This window comes from Vipera ursinii, assembly GCF_947247035.1.
Source record: "Vipera ursinii genome assembly, chromosome: 8".
Classification (NCBI taxonomy): domain Eukaryota; kingdom Metazoa; phylum Chordata; class Lepidosauria; order Squamata; family Viperidae; genus Vipera; species Vipera ursinii.
Window position 1 is genome coordinate 5,578,789 of NC_139519.1, and position 23,712 is coordinate 5,602,500.

General features: G+C 45.9%; 1 protein-coding gene across 5 annotated transcripts in view; it reads left to right on the top strand.

The window, feature by feature from the left end:
• GPAT4 (glycerol-3-phosphate acyltransferase 4) overlaps nt 1-22,996 on the top strand; it is a 30,128-nt gene extending 7,132 nt beyond the window's left edge. Inside the window, exons 2-13 of one of the 5 annotated variants that reach the window (XM_083368345.1) lie at nt 2,500-3,299; nt 9,438-9,507; nt 9,604-9,901; nt 10,707-10,781; nt 12,119-12,208; nt 13,106-13,199; nt 15,001-15,116; nt 15,248-15,303; nt 17,358-17,443; nt 19,428-19,556; nt 19,661-19,740; nt 22,382-22,996. In XM_083368345.1, coding sequence (XP_083224471.1) covers nt 3,135-3,299; nt 9,438-9,507; nt 9,604-9,901; nt 10,707-10,781; nt 12,119-12,208; nt 13,106-13,199; nt 15,001-15,116; nt 15,248-15,303; nt 17,358-17,443; nt 19,428-19,556; nt 19,661-19,740; nt 22,382-22,490 — 1,368 coding nt within the window. In that variant the 5' untranslated portion in view covers nt 2,500-3,134 and the 3' untranslated portion in view covers nt 22,491-22,996. Of the gene's footprint in view, nt 1-104; nt 191-545; nt 713-2,499; nt 3,300-9,437; nt 9,508-9,586; nt 9,902-10,706; nt 10,782-12,118; nt 12,209-13,105; nt 13,200-15,000; nt 15,117-15,247; nt 15,304-17,357; nt 17,444-19,427; nt 19,557-19,660; nt 19,741-22,381 lie in introns of those variants that run through there. The other 4 variants (XM_083368343.1, XM_083368344.1, XM_083368342.1 and 1 more) reach the window with 4 other exon arrangements.
• Nucleotides 22,997-23,712: the final 716 nt, after the last annotated feature.

The window sequence follows — 23,712 nt, forward strand, 5'->3', positions numbered from 1 at the left end:
CTTTGAAAAAAAAAATTCATGTAAATTTTGGGAGTTAAAATTTGCTGAGGTTAATCCACATCTTAATTGTGGAATTTATTTCCTTTTTTATCTACTTTTTCCAGCGAATATATCGATACAATATTAAGACAAATAGAATATACTCTCCCTTGCTGGAATTGAATCGGCAGTCCAGTGATTTCACTGCCAGGTAATAGGCTTGTCATTTAAGAGTTGACTTTCCCTGATGGCTGTGATGTGAAAATCTCTTTACATGAACCTTTACCACAGTCAGGTATCCTCCAGACCATCTGAATGATGAATTGGCTGCAGATGTTGGGAATTGCATCCAAACATGTCTTGAGAGCACTGGATTAAATATCTTTCACTTCTGCCCTTGGGACTGTATGATTAGCACTAATCTAGATCTTTGCTCTTGCTTGTATTAGGTGCACATGTCTGATCTGTTAGTCCAGTGGGGATACAGGTATGTTGTCCCTACTGCCAACTCTTGGGTCAGCCGAGGACTGTCAGGCAGTCAGTTGTCACGATTCTGATGTATTTGTATATGGAAAAAAACACACTACTCATCCTGAACCTGAACTCTGGAATCTCTTGGAACACTGTGTAGGGATTACACGTGGTTGCAAACATCTGATTACTGTTCCTTTCCAGCTGTGATGCAAGGCTATAAGCTATTGCAGTTAAGATCTCACTTGAAGGCTGGCTGGAGGTGAGTTGCTCTTCAGAGACTTTTTGCTTCTGCCAAGGGAATCCTTGGATGGTAGCCCCAGCTGTTTATTCCATTTCCATGTAATTTCTATTTGCTTAATGTTTACTGTGAGTAAAATGCAGAGTTTTCTATAAATTGGGCTAATTTTCTTCTGGAGTGAAGGGTTTCATGGATTAGACTGTGTTTTTAATTATATTCAGTAATGTCTGGAAATGTTTTAAAGGGAAATGTCCTGATCTGTTCATTTGGGCTCAGATTCAGCATGTGTGGATTATGTGCACTTTTTGTTTTTTATTTAGCTATTCCATGTACATCTGTCCTGTTTATTAGTGTATTTCCTCAGGACAGTCTTGAAAGAAAAGAAAGTGAATCACAGCTTTCAACATGTCTGATTTATGGCATTATGATACAGCGGCATGTAGTCCTAGTGTTTTCAATGCACTCTAGTGGCTTAAAACATAGATCCTTTAACTTCCTCTTTTCTCAGGATTGTTCCCTCCATAATCTGATCCACAGACCTCTTCTGAGACCACCAGGAAAAGACCTTAATGTGTCAGATTCATCTAGAACAGGGGTGTCAAACTGCCAGCCCGCGGGCCGGATGCGTCATCCAGAAGCCGCACCCACCCCATTGCCGGCAATGGCAAAACTCTTCCCATGTGTTACGCGACATCACGTGACATCGCAAGTTTGACATGTCTGATCTAGAAAAATGGGGCTTTTTAATGCTTGGGGGAAAGCGTTCCACTCATGTCCATGCGGTTTGTCTAGTGACTTTAAAAAAAAAGATTTTATAGTATCTAAAAAATTAATAAGTTAATAATGTGCTAGAAAGCAAAGTTGAAAAATAGTACTGGGAGATAACCTATATCAGTCTTCTGAAGCTGCTGCCCTCTAAAAGTGTAAACTCCACGTGTCCCGGCCATTGGGAGTTGCAGTCCCCAAGCGTTCGGAGGGTGCCAGGTTGAAGAAGGGGGTTCTATGGGCACAACACTTTTTGTACCGATTAGGATTCCGTTTTTTTTTTATTAATTCCATTTATATCCCGCCCTTCTCCGAAGACTCAGGGCGGCTTACAAGCTTAGCAGTAAGCCTGATTTGACAGCATGCCAGGCTTATAATTAATCACTTGTTTGATCACTTTGGCAAATCAGTTTCCTTCGATCAAATAGGTAGGACCACAGATGAATAACATAAATACTAGCAAGTATTTAAGCTAGGAACGCTACTTGGGGGTCCTTGACCTAAAGGAGTCTTCAGTTATAAGCAGACCTTACTAAGCTTAAAGGTAAAAGGTAAAGGTTCCCCCGCACACGCATGCTAGTCGTTTCCAACTCTAGGGGCCGGTGCTCATCTCCGTTTCAAAGCCGAAGAGCCAACGCTTGTCCGAGGACGTCTCCGTGGTCATGTGGCCGGCATGAGTAGACGCCAAAGGCGCACGGAACGCTGTTACCTTCCCACCGTAGTGGTCCCTATTTTCCTACTTGCATTTTTATGTGCTTTCGAACTGCTAGGTTGGCAGAAGCTAGGATGAGTAACAGGCGCTCACTCTGTTACGCGGCACTCGGGATTCGACCCGCCAAACTGCTGACCTTCTGATCGACAAGCTCAGCATCCTAACCCACTGAGCCACCGCGTCCCTTTTACTAAGCTTACGACCTGCCTATCCCTGATTTTTACCTTTACTGCCTTTTAAGTGAGAAATTGCTGCCACCGTCTGTTCTTGCAGAAGTGGTTAGGTGGTCTCACAGAGTTTTTTTTTATTTTCTTTCTCTTTCCTCATGTAGCGAATTGGATCTGGGAATGCTGTACTTTTAAGAACATCGTCCATGGACAACAGAAGATCTTATAGCTTTCGGCGGAGGACGGGATCGAGAGGCCTTTGTAGGATTTTTGCCACAAGTTTCATGAGAGAACCAGAGCTGGCTCTTGTGCCGTGGGGGCAGGGCCTCTAGTTTTGCAAGGTGCCAGCTTTTCCTCCAATGCAGAACAAGAGAAGGAGCGCATCTCATTCTTGCAAAGAGACGTTTTGTACTTCCCAAAACTCAAACAACACTTGTCTTTCCAGCATTTGGCGAGCTGTTTCCGGCCTCGGTTCTCCCTGCCCTTCCAGCGTCTTGTGCAGTGACCTGTTGTGTAACCATCTCACCCCTAGCCAATCTTCCCGGTTTCAGTTTGTGCTGCGGCCTCTTTCCGGAGTAGATCATGGGGGTTCTTGGCCACCCCAAGCCCACTGGAGGAAGGGTGTGAACTCTGAAATGGCCCCTGTGATAGGCCAGAGACCTGCTGCACATTCAAGGTTGTTGTTGGTTGAGAGGGGAAAGGACTGACTGACTGACTGCCCAGGGCAGCTGCTTTCTGCCTCTCAGGAATTTGCAGGGCACTGGCCTAGCGTGGCCAGGCCTGCCCTCTCGCCTTCATCATGTTCCTACTGCTGCCCTTTGACAGTTTGGTAGTTAACCTGCTGGGCATTTCCCTGACGGTCCTCTTCACTCTGCTTTTGGTCTTCATCATCGTGCCAGCCATCTTTGGAGTTTCCTTTGGCATCCGCCGTCTCTACATGAAAACTCTTCTACGGATCTTCCAGGTGAGTTCACCACCTTAACATTCCTGGGGGTTGGGGAGGAATAGTGCAACCTGAGACTGGGCTGTGGCCGCAAGCAGCACCAAACGATGAATCAGAGCTCTTTCAACACAGGTCTTTGTATGTTGGATTAGAAAATGGGGAGTTTCAGGCAAGTCCAGCTCTCTCATTGGTTGTCAGCGTCACTGGAACCTGTGACATAAGGACACATGAAGATGTCCCTGGCAAAGAGATGCAGGGTGTTGCTTAACAATTAAATTTCCCCTGTATAGGGACTGCTTTTTAGGTCAAAATGGAATAGCCGTAGAGATAGTAGCCCAGCAGCAGCAGCTCAAATACGACTCTTATGTAGACCAGCCAGGAAGACAGTGGGCGTTCCTAATGCTGAGTGGGCCTAAGCTGGGCCTTGTAACACCATATTCTCTCTCTCTCTCTCTCTCTCTCTCTCTCTCACACACACACACACACACACACACACACATCATTTTTCACGGATGGAAGAGTGGAGAAAGGAACAAGCTATACATCATGTTGAGGGTCACCTTGAAGCAGTTGCATGAAAGAACCTCCCTCTTTTTCCCATTTTTCACTTTCTTGGCTGCCTCACCTGAGAACTCAATGCGCACCCTGGGACCCGCTACATCCGTTACCACCGTTCATTAATTCTACCAAAGCCTTGGCTGGTACAGCCACACAAATAACTATACCTAGGGAACCCAGTCACTGGGAAATTATCCTCTTTTCTTTCTTATTCCTCCGAAAGCCTCATTTCAGCCAGAATCAGAATATGCACGACAGTTGCGAGTCTAACTTAAAATATTTATTACTTCAGTTTTCCCCATATTGTTTTTGAAACCCTTTCAAATCAAATCATTGTACTGTGTGAACAGATGGTGTCGAAAGCAGGTCCCGTTAACGGATTAACAGTAATAAACTATGGAAAAATAAAAACAGGAAATGAAGGGGAAATAAGATGCCATTATTAAAACCCAGACGGCAGAGTGCATTTAGAGATTTCCTTTGGTTTCCTTTGATAGGAAGTTGGTGACAGCAGTGTCTTACTCATCTTTTAAAAGAACATTAGGATATGCATTTCTGGGTAATTATTTCCACGCACAACAACCTCAACAACCCTTTCACAGCCTGGCCCACCCTAGTTCAGATTTTGTCGGCGTGTTGTGATTGTTTGACCAAGTACAAATTGAACCCAGTTGTCCCATTTAATGCCCCTCTTTTTACGTGCAGAGATAGTTTAGGAACCTGTGCTTTTTGTTTGTACTACCGCTCCAAATAGTGTGGTGCTGTTAGAAACCTAGCAACCTTACCTCTGTAATTTACAAACAAATAAAGACAGTATCCTACAACTGATGTTTTGGAGCCCCCCCCCATTTGTAACCCTCCATCATAGGAACTTACATTTTCTGTGGCTCTTCTTTCCATTATTCAACCATTTCAATCCATAACTCTCGGCAGGAAGCTGAAAGGTGAGATGGCTGCAGGAGGCCGACGCACACTTCATCCTGGTAGCCAGTGGAATATTCCAGCCTGAGGCTCTTCAAGCCTGTCAGTTGTCTATAACCCTGAGGGAACGTTGATTTCCATCCAGTGATTTCCACGGAGCTTTAGATTCAGTGGGAACTGTTTTGGGAGAAGAGTCGGAACCCTTGCAAATACTTTTCCCCCAATTGTCAGGTGAAAGAAAGTATGTAGGTAGTTTTTTGAATGAGGGGCTTCTGATACTCCTCTGATTTTTAATTCCATTTATATCCTGCCCTTCTCCGAAGACTCAGGGCGGCTTACAAGCTTAGCAGTAGCCTTCATTCTATGTATATGCCTGCTTATTAGGGCTTTCACACACACACTAAGCGGCATTATTACAAAGTCAGCTTAATTGCCCCCAACAATCTGGGTCCTCATTTTACCTACCTCGGAAGGATGGAAGGCTGAGTCAACCTTGAGCCTGGTGGGACTCGAACCTGCACTAATTGCAGGCAGCTGGTGTTACTTAAGGAGGCATTAGCCCACTGCTCCACCAAGGCTCTTATATATTTTATTTTATTTTATTTTAATTCCATTTATATCCCGCCCTTTTAATAATAATAATAACCTCTCCCCTTCCCTCCCCCCCTGGACTTCCCAAAGCAGAATACAGGGTATTACATATAGCAATCTTATGCAAACATATGCTAAATATCTATTACAATGTTAACAAACCTTCCACCCTTTAACTCCCTTGTAACAAAACTAAAGTAATTATAATAACACTTCTATAATTGTTAAGAATTATTCATACGCTATTTGAAACTTTTTAGTCCCATATTTGTTCTGAATATAATCAATCCATCTTTTCCATTCCAAAATATATTTTTCTTGTGACTGTTCTTTCAAATATGCTGAAACCTTTGCCATTTCAGCTATGTCCATTACTTTAAGAGTACATTTTTATTTATTTTTATTTTTATTTTATTCCATTTATATCCCGCCCTTCTCCGAAGACTCAGGGCGGCTTACAAGCTTAGCAGTAGCCTTCATTCTATGTATATGCCTGCTTATTAGGACTTTCACCACCCCCCCCAGCGGCATTATTACAAAGTCAGCTTAATTGCCCCCAACAATCTGGGTCCTCATTTTACCTACCTCGGAAGGATGGAAGGCTGAGTCAACCTTGAGCCTGGTGGGACTCGAACCTGCACTAATTGCAGGCAGCTGGTGTTACTTAAGGAGGCATTAGCCCACTGCTCCACCAAGGCTCTTATGATGATCAGATCTGACCGTATTCCATGCTAAAAAAAAAAGCAAACCAAAGTACACAAAAAAAAACAATACCTCTTTAAAATTCCAGCTTTGGAGACGGTTACTTAAATTGTCCAGCTTAACCATGTCTTTGCTTCTTAGCTTCTTGTAGCATGTGTCCCTTTGCATAGTTGGTACAGCACAACCATGCTATTTTGCATAATGTATTTGGTAGAACATAGGTGAAAATGCTACACTTAGGACTGGAAATCTTTCACAATCATCTCTCTAGCTACCGTTCAAACGTTACTTGCATTCTTTTTTTCCTATCCCAACTTGTTTTTCCTTCTTTTCAACGTGAAAGTAGAGTCTGTCAAGAAATTGGGATTCTGCACTTTTTTGTTAGGTATCTATTTCGTCTTTCCTCCAGGAGCTCAAGGCATCATTCCTCGCTGTGTGTATTACAGTACAGACCAGGGGTCTTCAAACGTGGCCCTTGGATGACTTGTGGACTTCAACTCCCAGAATTCCTCAGCCAGGCACGCGTGCCTGGCTGAGGAATTCTGAAAGTTGAAGTCCACAAGTCATCCAAGGGCCACGTTTGAAGACCCCCGGCATAGACATAGCCGTGCTTCTAAGATTCTTACTTAAGCCTGTGTTAAACTGAGATGGTCAGGCGGGAAGCAGGCAAGTAACATGGGGAAGGCACCCCTGTGGGTGAGCCTGACCTTTGTGTAATGCAAAGATAGGTTAGTTTCCAGGAATTGCTTTCAGGAGGCTGTGTGGAGGATGTTGTGTTGTGAAATGAGCCTTGGTGGAGCAGTGGGCTAATGCCTCCTTAAGTAACACCAGCTGCCTGCAATTAGTGCAGGTTCGCATCCCACCAGGCTCAAGGTTGACTCAGCCTTCCATTCTTCCCAGGTAGGTAAAATGAGGACCCAGATTGTTGGGGGCAATTAAGCTGACTTTGTAATAATGCCGCTTGGGGGTTGTGTGAAAGCCCTAATAAGCAGGCATATACATAGAATGAAGGCTACTGCTAAGCTTGTAAGCCGCCCTGAGTCTTCGGAGAAGGGGGGGATATAAATGGAATTAAAATTAAAAATAAATAAAAATAAAATGGAGGAGTTTGGCAAAAAAAGAAAAGCAGGAGCAAGCCAGAGGGACCAGGAAAGGAAAGGGGTAGGAGAGGACGATGGCGTGCCCAGGATATACAGAGTCAGCCAGGTAGAAATGTCTCTTCTGCTGCGCCTCCTGGGCACTTTCCCTTGCTCTTTCAAGCCTGGTGGGTGGGCAGCCTGTTTGGCTCCAGGTAGGAAGGGTAGGCAGGCAGGAACTAGCACAGGGGTAGGCAACCTCGGCTCTTTTATGACTCATGGACTTCAACTCCCAGAATTCCTGAGGTTGCCTACCCCTGAACTAGCAGCAAAGAAGTGAACTCTAGCGCCCCCTACCACGGCAGGATGTGTCCTGCTGATTATTCTGCAGCTCGGAGGGTCACTTTCAACAGAGAGGCTTTTCCTGGGATTTGCGTTTCAATTATGATTTTAAAAAAATCCTTCTTTTGACTCTAGGCCAGCACTCTTTTTTTTTCTTTCCAGACTTGTCTAATTAGGTGGAAGCTGCCTGAGGCTCGTATTCTTATAATCTGGGTTTGGGCATTGTTTTCCCTTTCTTACCCCATGTCCTGATCAAAAGGTGTTGTCAAGAATTTAGATAACTGCCAAGAGGAGGATGTTTAGAGTGGAGTATCCAAAAACAAGCACACACACACACACACACACACACACACACACACACACAAACCTTGCGGACACCAACGAGCAACAACAACACCTCCATTGTCATCTGAACCAGCCAGTTTTTTGTTTTGTTTCTGTTTTGTTTTTTTCAAGCTGAAAAGAAATCCATGGTCAGATTTAAACAGAGCCACTGGAAAGCTTCCTCTTTGCCCAAGCAGTCTAAAAGAGCAGGTTTCCACTGTCCAGTGGATGTGTTCCCCACCTCCAACATAAAATGCAGCTTAATTTTCCCCACTCAACGGACTAGATAAGAAAGGAATGAAGAGAGAAGAGGCAGAGATAAGGTGACAGGAAGAGCTGTTCTAGAGTCTATGTATGCCGAAGGCTTCTGGTCCAGCGTTCCTTCTCTATAATGATTCATCCTCTACTTAGAGGAAGTCTATGACCACCACAGACACACTGGTTTCACACAGCCTGTTTGTTATGCCACAGTTTATGACATTTGTGGTTGGCAAAGTGTGGCGTTAATTTTCAGCAATCCAGGGCAAAAGAGAATGAAAAGGAAATTTGAGAGATGCAATTTTCTCAGGGGGAGGGCGTTCTCTGTGGGCGCGCCAGACCTGTGGAACCGCTTGCCAGTCGAGCTCCGGATGGCCCCCGACCTTCGCTCCTTCCGGCGGGATCTAAAAACCTATTTATTTGAGCAATCCGGCCTGGTCTGATGGGGTTGGGGTTGGGTTTTTATGGTTTTAACTATTGTATATATCGGGCATAAATTATTTAATTGTTTTTTAACTTTTGTACTTTGTTTTTAATATTTATTGCCCTGTACACCGCCCTGAGTCCTTCGGGAGAAGGGCGGTATAAAAATTTAATAAATAAATTTAATAAATAAATATTTACCGCAACAATGGAGTATAAGCCCTAAAACAGCTGTATTACTATACTGATTAAACAATAAAACAATATTCCAAAATTCAGCCTTGCTCAACCAGCCACCTCAAAAAAAAGAGTTCATCCCTCAGGTGTTAAAAAATTGTCCGTTCCTGGAATAAGCTATAATTATCGTAAGTTCTCACTGCCTAGTAATATGCGATCCAGAGTTTACAAATCATAGGAGCTGGTGTTTAGACAAAAGTTACCAAACAGATTACAGCTTAGCTGTCTTTGGGACTGTGACTATAAATGCAATTAATAACGACAATTTAGCAAGATGTGTGAGTAGATCACATTGTCAATCTGCAGTTATCTAACCCAGCATGGCATGCTCTGTTCACTGTCATTTGACCGAATTTAACTTGACTGCAAATTGCTGAGGGTTAAATTGGCAAGTTTCTTCCCGCAGAGCTTATGCAAGGCTGTTTACCCAAACCTGCTGCATTTGACCTTATCCTGTCCAGCGTTTTCCAGAATCAGTAGCAGCCTAGTGGAAGCTGCTGAAGCAGGACAGGAAATCAGCACCTGTCCGCTCTCCTTTTTGGACCTGGTGATGTGAAATGAACTGCTGATCAGGCATTGCATTAGTTGCCCGCCTCTGATCTCTTCCTTAAACTTGTCACTCCTTCGTGAAACCATCTGCGCACATTCCCGGCCCCCTGGCTGAAAGAAAATAAGATTTCGTGTCCAGGTCTGAAAGATCTCACTCCTCTTTCTCTGTGTCTTGCAGTGGGCAACGTTAAGAATTGAGCGGGGCGCCAAAGAGAAGAATCACCCTGTTTATAAGCCCTGCGTCAATGGTAAGAAGGGGAGAGGTGCTTTTTCCTAGAGCGGCGGGGGCATGTCAGGCACTGCTTCTCCTACTTGTTCGGCTAGAAGGTGTGTGTCTGTTACAGGAATCATTGCCAAAGAGCCTACTTCATTGGAAGAGGAGATCAAGGAGAACCGGAGGAGCTCCAGCAACAAGACCCTGGATCCCCCGGAGTTTGAGCTCTCCGACATCTTTTACTTCTGCCGCAAAGGTGTGGAGAGCATTATGGACGATGAGGTGACCAAGCGTTTCTCGGCAGAAGAGCTGGAGTCCTGGAACTTGCTGAGCAGGACCAACTACAACTTCCACTACATCAGCCTGCGCCTCACAGTACTCTGGGGGATGGGATTCCTGATCCGCTACTGCTTCTTGCTGCCACTCAGGTACAGGCCAGGATGGAGTCAGGCTTCTCCCAGGACAGCCAGGAGGAAGATAGGAACCCCTTATTGATTCTCCTGGGCAATCCCTAGAGCAGGGGTCGGCAACCTCGGCTCTTTTATGACTCGTGGACTTCAACTCCCAGAATTCCTGAGCCAGCTATGCTGGCTCAGGAATTCTGGGAGTTGAAGTCCACGAGTCATAAAAGAGCCGAGGTTGCCGACCCCTGCCCTAGAGCGAAACCATGGTGCTACAGGCAGTCCTCGGCTTACGACAGTTCCTTTACTGACTGTTCAAAGTTACACTAGCGCTGTAAAAAAAATGACTTTACGACCGTTCTTCACCCAACCGCTGCAGCATCTCCATGTTCACGTGATCAGAATTAAAATGCCTGGCAACTGACTCACATTTATGACGATTGCGGTGTCCCGGGGTCAGGTGATCCCCTTTTGCGACCTCCTGACAAGCGAAGTCGGTGGGGAAGCCAGGTTCGCTGAACAACCGTGTCTGTCCCCCTTAAGAGCTGCAGTGATTCACTTAACAACTGTGGCAAGAAGGGTCGTAAAATGGGGCAAGGCTCACTTAACAAAAGCCTTGCTTAGCAAGAGAAATGTTGGGCTCAGTTGTGGTCATAAGTCGAGGACTACTTGTACATCTCTCCCAGGGTAGAAAATCCTCCTGTTGGTCCGCCCCACTTCCAAAGGTTTAAGAGAAGTACAGAAGCTATCTTGCCATGATCTGAATGCTCTGAGATTGTACCTTAATACCTTGTTCTCCCTTCCCCCTCCCTTCCCCCCCCCTTACTTGCAGGGTTGCCCTGGCTTTTACTGGTATTGGCCTTTTGGTGACAGGCACTACCATGGTGGGCTACTTACCGAATGGAAGGTGAGTCCTCCGCACCAGACTGTATGAAGTTCACCATTCAAACCTCTAAAAGAAATCCGTTGTTGGGGTTGGGGTTGATCACCTCTTATACACTGAATTGCTGTCATCTCCATGATTTGGATTGTCCTTCCACAGCAAAGATAAACCTATTTTCCTTCTCTACCCAACTGTTTTGGTAGAAGAGCCAAGAGTTAAAAGAAGTGAGACACCACCTCTGGCATTCCTTTGCATTCTGTGGGATGCTGTCCTCGGATTCTTGAGGGATTGTTAAATAAACTTAACGGCAGCTTAGAGAGGCAGTTAGGTGTAGGAAGAACACAGGCAAACCACTTCCAAAATCTTGCCAAGAAAATAGCTTGGATTTACCCAGGCAAGTACCATAGTCAAGAATGACTTGAGGGCACACACACACACACACACACACACACACACACACACACACACAAAAGATTTGAGTGGAGTAATAGGTCATTCTGTAAAAAGGCTGGCGGATCTCAGGGTATATTTCAAAAGGCCGACAACTATTTGTTGGATACCATCTTAAGGAAATGCCTGTCCCAAACTCTTGGCCTTTACGCAGCTCGGATTTACAGGGTGATTCAAGAAGAAGCTCTTCGACTTACGTCTTACTTGGAAATCGGCCAATTGTTCGAAAAGAGTTACGGTTCCTGCTCTGCAGAGGGGTGTTCCCAGGAGTGGGGTTCTTGTAAGAAGTCAGGAGCAAGGGGTCTTTGGTGCTGTCTGAGCATGATTATTTTCTTGTAGACATTTCATTACTCAAACTAGATAACAACATGCAGTGCTGATGAAAATAGTCTGCAAGAAATAGTCTGCAAGCTCAGAGAGCAACAAGGACCCCTCATTTCAACCCTGAGCTACAAATATTCTCCTTTATTGAAATCAGAAGCGACCATCAAATCCAGTGCTTTTGTCAAAGTGACAACAGCAGCACTGCACCATCGCTGTGCAGCTTCCACCCTTTTCATATGTCTGTGTGACATCAAAGCACATGCACGTAAGAGGAGAGCGTAATACTTGGCGTCTCTATTTCCTGTCCCAGAATGCTTTGAAGACAAATGCTCGCTGCCACCCCCCCTCTTACACCTACCACCTATACTAAATTGTGGCCTTTCCTGATGGGGAATTCCTAATTAACCTAATTAATGTTGTGAGTCAGCAACACTTAAAATTGGGTGCACTGTTGCTGTTTTTATTATTTTTTTCCCTTGAGATTTGTAAGCATTGCCTGGGAAAGGCAAAGCAGTGATATAAATTATGTTAGCAGTTGCATTGAATTCTAAATGGAGGCGGAATGACGTGGTTCTTTTTGTCTTTAGGCACAAAGAATTCCTCAGCAGGCATGTGCACCTGATGTGCTATCGGATCTGTATAAGAGCTCTGACTGCTATCATCACCTATCATCACCGGTATGGTGGGGACTGGGTGAAAAATTGTGAAATTATTTGCTCAAATAAAGAACAAAACTTTCTAGGTGCCATGATTCTCTGAAAAGGTAGCATAGGCCAAATGTAAAACTGGCTAGAGATTTGATATGTAAGCATTCTAAACATTTAACAAGCATTTGATTTATTGATTGATTGGTTAGATGTTTATCTCATCTGTATTCTATAAGTAACGCAAGGCAGTGAACGCCCTTAATAGACCTTCCTCCTCCTTTTTTCCTCACCACAAGAGTCCTCTGAGGTGGGGTGGGCTGAGAGGGAGTGACACCCAAAATTACTCAGCCAGCTTTTTATGCCAGAGTTACTGAATGCTGTAGCTGAGATGATAAACGTTTGCGAACAAAGTCCGTTATTTTGTCAGAAAACGCAAGGATGGCTGGATGAGATTGCTGTTGCTTGAGGGATACCTTTTCCTCATAAATAGCAAAAATTAAAGAAAGGTTGCTAAAAGCCATGGAGAAGGAAATGCAGATTACGGTATAATTTATCTAGGCAATTGTCCATTTTTGAAGGTTTTTGGCACAGCATTTTGGAGTTCTCAGATAAGTTTGGGGGGGGGTTTCTGTGTTTGTGTTTTAAATATATAACGTTCTGATCTGTGGGGAAAGACCTAGAGCAGCGGCGGGGAACCATGGCCCCTTTATGATTTGTGGACTTCAGCTCCCAGAATTCTGGAAGTTGACGTCCACAAGTCATGAAAGGGCCATAGTTCCCCAACTCTGGCCTAGAGGTTCTTTGTCCATTAAGAGTGGGGATTGGGGAGTGAAGGATGCATGCACACAAGCTGTCTGCCTTACTCTTGAATCAGTTGAGCATTTGCTTCAGGTTTTCACCTAATCTCTTTTTCCTCCCTAACCTTAGAGAAAACAGGCCTCGCAATGGAGGAATCTGTGTGGCTAACCATACATCTCCAATTGACGTCATAATTCTGGCCAGCGATGGCTACTATGCAATGGTAAGGACAGCAAGTCTGCGTGCGTGGGTGGGTGGGTGTGATTCCCAACTGGGGCAGAATAAATCCCATTATATGCTCCTGTCAAATTCATTTCAGTGACTTTCTTGACATGGCAGTGCCCCTCATAGCCTCCATAGAAGCTGATGCCGGTCACCTCTTCAGCAATATCACTTGTACATTTGGATGGAAGTCAAATGATTGAAGCAAGTGAGGCAGCTGAACAACTTGTCCAGAATCATTTGTGCTTCTCTTGTCCTTGGAAGCTTAGAATCCTGGGAGGGCATTACTTGAGGGGCGGTCACAGAGAAGAGGGGATCAACGTACTTAGAATCAAGATCATGCAAAGTATTATTACCGCTTTACAAAGCCCTAGTAAGACCACACCTGGAATATTGCAGCCAGTTTTGGTCACCATATCACAAAAAAGATCTTGAGAGTTTGGGAAAAAATCAGAGAAGAGCAGCTAAGCTGAACAAAGGCCTGGAGACTAAAACATACGAAGAACGGCTGCAGGATTCGGGTTTGGCTAGTGTAAGGAGAAGAAGAAATGGGGGAGACATGATAGCAGTGCTCCACTATCTGAGGGGCTGCCACCAAGAAGAAGGGGTCAAATTATTCTCCAAAGCACCAGAGTTAAGGACGAGAAAATAATGGTTGGAAACTGATCAAAGAGAGAAGCAACCTGGAATTAAGGAGAAACTTCCTGACAGTGAGGACAATTAACCAGTGGAACAGTTTGCCTCCAGAAATCGTGGGCGCTCCATCCCTGAAGGTTTTGAAGAAGAGACTGGACAGTCACCTGTCTGAGATGGTATAGGTCAGGGGTCAGCAACCTGAAACAGGGAAAGAGCCACTCGGAACCGGTTCCCTCACAAAAGGAAAAACTGGGAGCCGCAAAAAAATGTGTCCACATGCACATACATGCGCGCATGTGCAGAACAGGGTTTGACTGAAGAGTGGAGCCAAGGCGAGATATGCACCTACCCTGCATATTTGAATTGATTGGTTGAACTTTTTTAGTCCCACTTTTTTTGGGGGGGGGGACTGCACATGGCAGAGGACTGGGAGCCGCAGGAGACGGCTGAAAGAGCTGCATGTGGCTCCGGAGCCGCGGGTTGCAGACCTGTGGTATAGGTTCTCCTGCTTGAGCAGGGGGCTGGACAAGAAGACCTCCAAGGTCCCTTCCAGCTCTATTCTATTCTACTCTCCAAACCACCTGAGGGGCAGGACAAGAATCAACGGGTGGATGCTCATTAAAGAAAGATCCCACCTGGAACTATGGAGAAATTTCCCACCAGTGAGGACAATTAATCAACAGAACAGCTTGCCTCCTGGAGTTGTGGGTGCTCCATCGTTGGAGGTCTTCAAGAAAAGATCAGACATTCATTTGTCCATGATGGTAGAAAGTATCCTGGCACGGGCAGTAGGTTGGACTAGGAAGTTCTTCCAACCAGAGGATTCTAAGCAACTCTCCACTTGTCCGCTGGAGAAAGTCCTGCTTTGACATAGTCTGTTCTGGTCGTCTACCAGCGCATCCCTTGAAATGAGCAATTCCTTTCCTCCGTCACTGGAATAGCCTGCATCTTTGGACAATGGGAAGGCAGATAGCCCAGCCTCTGGAGCGTTCCCAGTTCCCCAACGTATCATGCTCCATAGTGCTTAAGACGTTTTGTAGGACAGAGCGTCTTATGAGCCAAAGGCACTTTCTTTCTGAGTTAAAGTACCTGTCATTTTTAGGCCAGCTGTGTTATTCTGGCACTGCTGTGGGGAAGTGACCTCTGGCCTCTTCTTCTTTGCTCAGGTGGGCCAAATCCACGGAGGGCTCATGGGCGTCATACAGAGGGCCATGGTGAAGGCTTGTCCTCATGTCTGGTTTGAACGTTCTGAGGTCAAGGATCGCCATCTGGTGGCTAGACGGTACGTAGCCCATGACTTGCTCTCCCGGTAGAGTGAACTGCAGCCACCTCTGCCTGGATTGTGTGTACGTGACTGAGAATCCGGCCCTGCATTGCTGACATCTGTTCCTTTCTTTCTGTGTCTTCCTTTAGGCTATCAGAACATGCGAACGATAAAAGTAAACTGCCCATCCTTATTTTCCCTGAAGGTAAGCCCAGATGAGTGAGCCTGTGGCTTAAAATGAATGGAATGGAAAGTTGGCATTGTAAACCACAGAGCCAGCAAAAAAAAAGCATAGAGAGGCAGACCTAGCTCTGAGCTTCTTTTTTCCTAACCGAACATTGCTGCTTGGGCTGGAGGAACGTGATCATGATGAAAATTAGGTCCTCACCACTATGAGCCAATCATGTGGGCTGTATTAATTTAATTTAATTTTATTCTCTCTTTTGTATTGTTTTTGACTTGCCCTGTGAACCGCCCTGAGTCCTTCGGGAATAGGGCGGTATATAAATTCAACTAATAAAATAATAAATCATAAATAAATATAGCTCAGAATTAAACACAGTATTTCCACAAATTATGCCAAATGAATTTTCCGGGCCGTAACAACTGAAGGATATCCTGTGCTAATTGAAAAGCCATCCCTTTTGAAGGAAGAGGGGCCAATGAAGTGGCGAGGGTACGCCTTGATATCTAGCATGACTTTATACTTGGAAAAACAAACATGCCACAGGATTTCTTCTAGTGCGGAAGCTTTTTCGAACAATAATTCTACATAGGGGCTTCTACTGCATTCAAAACCTGGGCTTCTCTTACGCTAAAACTTTAATACCGGTAGTTCTCGACTACAACCATTCATTTAGAGACCATTCAAAGTTACATTGGCACACTTAACGACCATTCCAGCATCTCCATGGACACGTGTTCAAAATTCGGGCACTTGGCAACTGATTCCTATTTATGACGGTCACAGTGTCCCAGGGTCACGTGATCCCCTTTTGTGACCTCCTGACAAGCAAGGCTCGTGGGGAAGCCAGATTCACTTAACAACCGGGTTACTAACTTAACAACTGCAGTGGCTCACTTAACAATTGTGGCAAGAAAAGTCGTAAAATGAGGCAAACTCACTATCTTGCTTAGAAACAGACATTTTGGCCTCAGTTGTGATCGTAAGTAGAGGACTACTTGTAGTTAAGCCTTAGATGATTAGTTACATAAAGATAAGATTCTCCTAGGCCAGGGGTCGGCAACCTCGGCTCTTTTATGACTCGTGGACTTCAACTCCCAGAATTCTGGGAGTTGAAGTCCACGAGTCATAAAAGAGCCGAGGTTGCCGACCCCTGTCCTAGGCGCTAGAGAGAAATTATTGTAATTTTTTTTTTACTAGGATTTGGTTGTGTCATGTATTTTTTCAGATTGACTTGATTTTAAGAGATCTGTAATTTAAAGCGACGCAAGATATTTAATTACATAAAATTAACGTTCTGAAAAATATTCAATTTTACTTACATTTTCACTTTTCTTTTTCTCTCTTTATTTTTTTTTCTTTTGCTCTGCTTGCATTTCTTCCTTATAAAACATTTAATAAAAATGATAACTAAAAAAGGGGAACAAAAGAGGGCAACAACTCCCGTTTTTCTGTTCTGGACTGAGAATAACTATTTGGAATGAGCAGTGTAAATGAAAGAGTTTGTTTTTTAATTAAAGAGTTTTACAAAAACAAAATTTTACAATATATCCCCAAATCCCTCCCACCCCAAACCCACCCACTCCCCCCCCACTTCCCAGAACTAAATACAGGATTATAGTTACAATAATCATATTCTAAATAAAAATTATGAATAATATACAATTAACAAAATTTATAATGCGCTTTAACTCTCTTTTAACATAACTACCAACAACGTACCAATAACAATATCCCACTAAAATCTACTCATAAGCTAAATGGTACTTTTTAGTCCATATTTGTTTTGAATATAATTTATCCATCTCCTCCAAACTGAAATATATCTTTCCTGTGAATGATCCTTCAGATAAGCAGAAATCTTAGACATTTCTGCAAGATTCGAAACTTTAAACACCCATTCTTCTGAGCTTGTTCTGTTTTAAAATAAACTTATGAGCGTGCTTCTGTGTGCCACCCTGAATCAGATTAGTGTCAGTTAGATTGATGGAGACAGCAATCCAGGGGCTTCTTGTTTTAAGGCCCTCAACACACATTACGTCTCACGGGAGATATTCTTTCTTTTCTTTTAATAGGCACGTGTATCAACAACACTTCTGTGATGATGTTTAAGAAAGGGAGTTTTGAGATCGATGCTATAGTTTATCCTGTTGCCATCAAGGTGAGCACTGTTGCTGCTTAGCAAAGGCAGTGAAACTTGAAGGTATGAGATATAGGTAAGAGTGGAACCTGGAAAGTTGGCGTGGCTCTCCTTTCTGGGTGTGGCAGAGAGATCTGAAAGTAGGTGGGACCCAACAGTTCTATCGAGGCAGCTTCTGGAATGCCGTCCTGTAGTCCCACAATCGCGTAACTGGAAGAACGCAGACTTTGGTACTCCTCTGACCCACATTTATTTATTTATTTATTTATTTGATGTATATACCGCCCTTCTCCCGAAGGACTCAGGGCGGTGTACAGGGCAATAAAAATGAGAATACAGGATACAAGATTTAAAGTTAAATGATTGTGCCCAATGTAGTAAGTTAGTTAAAAATAATGTTAAAACTCCAAACCCATCAGACCAGGCCGGCTTGTTCGAATAGATAAGTTTTTATGGCCTTTGTTCAGTAGTTCTCAGGTAGGAGAATACCTGGCGGAGTCTGCCCACTTCATTTAATTTCCTTTCGATGGGATTCAGCCAACGTGAGCAGGAGAAGGGCCAAGGAGTAAAACTGGGTTTGTGCTGGGGCAGGGCAAAGCAGAATTCCACCCTCCCAAACAGAAGCACGTACCACCGTGCCAACTGCCCAATTAATCAGTTGTCAAAGAGTGACATTTTGGAGTGTAGGGATAACCGGTCCGTGCTGGCTGAGGAATTCTGGGAGTCGAAGTCCACAGGTCCTAAAGTTGCTATAGTCAGTCGCCCGCCCCTCGCCCAAGGAGTCGCGACAAGTCCACCCACCGTTGTCAGACTTTGCATTGGTGAGAAGCCTTCAGGCAATATCAGCTGCACTGGCTCCCTCTGGGGTGGGTGCCCAGCATTCCCTACTTGACACGAGGAGGACACTACAAGTGGTTGGCAGCCTGTTACTTCAGAGGGTGCTCTTGAGGACAAACTTGAGACCATCCACCCTGATGGAATTAAAATTAGAACAACAGATTCAGGACTGCCCCTGACCTTCGTTCATTCCGCCGGGACCTGAAGACCTGGCTCTTTGAGCTTTCCGGCCAGGACTGAGAATTTTAATTGTAATTTTAATTGGGTTTTAATTGGAGTTGAATAGGGGTTTTATTTTATTCAAGGACTAAATTTAATTATTTTAATTGTTCTTAACTTTTGTAATTTGTATTGTTATTTTAAATTCCTTGTGAACCGCCCTGAGTCCTACAGGAGAAGGGCGGTATATAAGTCCAATAAACATAAACATAAGGGACCTTGGAGATTGTCTAGTCCAACCCCCTGCTCGGGCAGGAAACCCTGACAGATGGTTGTCCAATCTCTTCTCAAAAACTTCCAGGGTTTTTATGATGAAAGCATAGCCTAGAATTGGGACGCAATTAGAAAAGAGGCACTTTTTGCCATTCTTGCGTTTTCAGCCGCAGAGAATGGGATGCATAGAAACATGATAGCAGCGGTCCAATATCTGAGGGGGCTTGCCACAAAGAAGAGGGGGATGTCAGCCTGGTCTCCAAAGCACCTGAAGGCAGGACAAGAAGCAACGGATGGAAACTCCTAAAGCAGAGTACCGACCTAGAACGAAGGACAAATTTCTTGCCAGTGAGAAAAATTAACCCGTGGGATGGCTCGCCTCCAGAAGATGGGTTGCTCCATCACCGGATGTTTTTAAGAAGAGATTGGATAATCATGTGTCTGCTATGGTATAGCTCAGGGGTAGGCAACCTTGGCTCTTTTATGACTCGTGGACTTCAACTCCCAACTCCTGAGCCAGCACATTCTGGGAGTTGAAGTCCACAAGTCATAAAAGAGCCAAGGTTGCCTACGCCTGGTATAGGGTCTCCCGGGGCTGGACTAGAAGATCTCCAAGGTCCCTTCCAACTCTTTTATCCTGTCATGCTATATTTGGGGCATCTGCTCTTGTGCTCTGAGTGAATCCTCTCACCATCTTGCCTTTCTCCCACCTACCCTTTTTTTTTTTTGTCTTCAGTATGACCCCCAATTTGGAGATGCCTTTTTTAACAGCAGCAAATACGGTATGGTGAACTACCTGCTCAGGATGATGACTAGCTGGGCAATTGTCTGCAGCGTCTGGTACCTGCCTCCAATGACCAGAAAGGTGAGTTAACTAGATCTGGGCCTCTGGATGCCAGAAAACCATCCGAGACTTTCCCAGGACTCTTTCTGAAAACAACTGACCCTCGTTGGCTGTCTTCCTTTTAGCCTGCTGAAGATGCAGTGCAGTTTGCCAACCGGGTGAAATCTGCCATTGCTAGACAGGGAGGCCTGGTAGATCTCTTATGGTAAGCCAATCCATGTTGTTGCTGATTGGTTGGTTGGTTGGTTGGTTGGTGGAGGGTGCAAAGGGAAGGAGATAAGTGTATCTCACCCGTGGCCTAGCCTTGCCCTCTTCACCTGATATTTCCTGCTTGGAAAGTACAGGTAATCCTCGACTTAACAACAGTTCGTTTCAGTGAGCGTTCAAAGTTACAACGGCACTGAAAAATGCGCAACGACCATTTTTCATTATTAAAGACCTTCGCAGCTGCCCTGTGGTCACGTGATTAAAATTCAGAGGCTTGACCTCTGGTTCATATTCACGACCGTCGCCGTGTCCCGGGGTCACGTGATTGCCTTTTGCGACCTTCCGACAAGCAAAGTCAAAGGGCAAGCCAGATTCACTTAACAGTTGTGTTACTAACTTAACAACTGCACTGATTCAGGATCAGGGATCAGTGGTGGTTGTGAGTTGAGTTGAAGGCCTTGAAAGCAGCTGAGAGGTGAAGCAAGCTAAGATAAGACTTACCACTCCCTTCCTGCTCCTATCAGAGGCCATCTAAGAGTGAAGTTTCTGTCCTGTACCCAGGCTTGAATCCAGACAGAAAAGATCCTTCCAGACTTCTGTGAAGCTGCTGCCTGGCCACCTTCTCCATAATCCAGAAACCCAATAAGTTTGTGGATTAGAAACTGGATGAAAATGGTCCAGTGATGGCTTCTTGAATGGGGTGAACCGCCGTATCAGAACCACTCTTCTCTCAAGGACAAACTCAGCCTCCCCGAGACCCATCACTCCCAGGAAACAGCCATGTAGCAGGGACATAGATCCAAAACAGAGATGGCCGAGGTGACGATTCTTGAGAACCTTCTTCACTTCTTTGGGCCCAGCAGCCTGGTAATCAGCCCCAGTCATCCCCGCAGGACCTCCTCTTCCTAGGCCAGTGGTGGCGAACCTATGGCACGTGTGCCACAGGTGGCATGCAGAGCCCTCTATGGGCACACGTGCCGTCGCCCCAGTCCTAGGCCTTCAGCTGGGTTTTATAAAACCTTTTTGCTTTAGGCCTCCACCATGTGCAAAAAAAAAAGGTCCAATCAATTTCAACTTCTTGCGGGGGAAAAAAAGATCTCGCAAAGTTGGAACTGATTGATTGAACGTTTTAGTCCCACCCAGTCTGCTGTTACCATCGCAGCCACGCCCACTGAATGGGCCACACCCACCCGGCACCCGACGATTCATAAGCGGGTTTTGGGTTGCAGTTTGGGCATTCGGTCTCTCAAAGGTTCACCATCACTGTCCTAGGCTGAAGTCGTGGTTTTCGAACTGCCTTTGCTTTACTTCTCTAAGGCCACCTCAGTAGTCCTCTGCCTCCAACCCGAATGCTTGTGGTACCTCATGCAGTTGAAGCCCATCTCCCACTCCCTGATCCCCTTGGCCACCTTGGGGACTTGGGAGTGGTAACCTAGCCGTATCTGGAGGGCCTGCTCCGTAGGGGTCATTCCAAACAGATTGCTGCGTTCCAGACATGCACAGGCCTTCGCCTGACCCATGGCTGAGATGATGATGGGTACAAGCAGGTATTCAGTCGCCGCCATCACTGCCTCCGTTTAGGCTCACAAATCGCACCAAGCCAAACCCACAAGCCATACAGGGGCTCAACGGAAGGTGTGAACTCCAACTTACACCTCTCAGCATATCCTGGAACCCTAACCCCTCTTCCCCTTTCAGCAGGGGGTCTAGGTGGAGAGGACCTAATCGGGTCCCGAGGGAGATTCTCTGCCTCTTGGGGAACAGCACAAACCTGAACCCTACTTTCTGCAGGGCCACTTGGGAAATCCTGTTCTTTATGCCAGGGCTTTTCAACCAGTGGTACGGATACCACCTGTGGTACATTGGCACCTGGCAGGTGATACTCGACCATCCTAGAGAAGTGGTAGTGGGGGAGGGGAATGAGCTGAACCGGTGGCAGCACCGCACAAACCTGAGCGAGAGACTGCTGGAGCTGCAGGGCTGTCAGGGCTCAGCGGAAGCACCAGGATCAGCACCAGGCTCCAGCTGGAGCTCAGCGCTGATCCTGGCACTTCTGAGCCCAGAAGAAGTGCTGATCAGCTGGAATGTTGCAGCATCTCCAGGGTCTTATGATTTACATTCAGATGCTTGGCAACTGATTCATATTGATGACGGTCACAGTCTCCCAGGCTCATGTGAAGTGACCAAAACCTGCTGCAACCACTCAGCAGAGGGGGGGAATAAAAACCAAACACCACTCCCACTCCACCCCCGCTGCCAATCCTCAACAGAAATGCTCACAACAATGAAAACCTCGGACAGGAGGAAGAGCGCCACTGGGCGGGCAGGCAGGTGTCTTGCTCGGCTGTGGCTTGGGGGGCACTTTTTTCAGTACCATTGTCACTTCAAACAGTCACTGTTGTAAGTTGAGGACTACCTGTACTTCATCACTTTTTGGGGGGGAGGGGTCATCAAATTTTTGACACCTTGCTAGGTGACTGGTGGTCCTCGGATGTTGCCATACCCTAAAAGTGATACAGTGGGTGAAAAGGTTGAAAAGCCCTGCTTTATGCTCCCCAAACGCCAGTTTCCTAGCCGCCCTCCTGCGCGGGTCCAGAGTGACATTTCTGCTCCGACAGGTGTCTTTCCTTTTCCCACAGGGACGGGGGCCTAAAGAGGGAAAAGGTGAAGGACGCCTTCAAGGAGGAGCAGCAGAAGCTCTACAGCAAGATGATCGTGGGCAATCACGAGGACCGAAGTCGCTCCTGAGCTCCCAGAGACTGGGAGTAGAGGGGTGGGAATCTGTTACAGCACTGACTGCCCAAGAACAATTTCTGGTCTTGGGACTCCTAGATGACCTGCGGCAGCATCCACTTTTCAAACTCCACGCCCCCCACGCCGCCCGCTCCCCACGGTGGTGCTGCTCCCTCGAGTCCCAAGGAAAAGAGACCTTGTCACAATTTCTCCAGCTCAGACCCAGCAGCAACAGCAAGTGAGGACTTGGGGCCCCTGCAGGCAAATGCAGTGCTGGTCATCTTTGGCAGGAATCAGCTGAAGCCCGCCTGTGCCACGGGGGGTGGGTGGGCGGAGGCTCTGCCCCCACCCAGAGCTCCTCCCACCACTTCCGCCAGGAAGCGCTTCAGAGGAAAGGCCGGCACCTCCTTGCTCCTCCCGCCCCCCCCCCTGTCTTCCCCTCTGCAGAAAAACGGAAAGCTGAATGCCGCGGCTGCATGGGTCCCCTCTGCATTTTATATTAAATAATGTTGAAGGAGGCAGTCCGGCGTTGAGTCTGGCTCTCTTGGCCTTAGCTGCGTTCTCGCTCTGGGTGCTGAAAGGGGAAGAAGAGGCTTCCTGGGCAGTGAGTCCAAGCCACCCGCTCTGCTGCCCTGCGTTATTCCTTTGGCATGGCATAATTGAAGGAAAGGGCTGGGTACGAGGGTGGCCTGAAAAACAAGGTCAGGAAAATAAGAACGGAATCTGGAAGGGATAATAAATAAATAGATTTGGCGTGTAACTGTGGGAAACCAATCTGACCCTTAAAGAACCTGGCAGTTTGGAAACTTGGCCTGCCATCAGCAGATTCTGCAAATAACCCTGGGCTGAATTACACAGGCATAAATCCCCCACCGTCCCTTCCAGCTTCCAGATCTCCCAAGTAATCCCTGCTAAGTTTCAGCTGTAAAGAAAGTTAACATTTAGTATTTGCTGAGCCAGGCAGACAGTTCCATTTGCTGAAGTCAGTGGCCCTGACAGCATGGCCGTGTCATCAGGTGTCTTCCCCTCTGCAGAAAAACGGAAAGCTGAATGCCGCGGCTGCATGGGTCCCCTCTGCATTTTATATTAAATAATGTTGCAGGAGGCAGGCCATGCTGAAGCCTGTTTCAGAAGCATTTCTGTTATTTCGGGGATGCCACCCATCCCCTGGCATTTTTGTTCTCTTGTGCCTGGGTCCCTTGCCTTGCTCCTTGTTACTTCAAAATAACTATTGCTT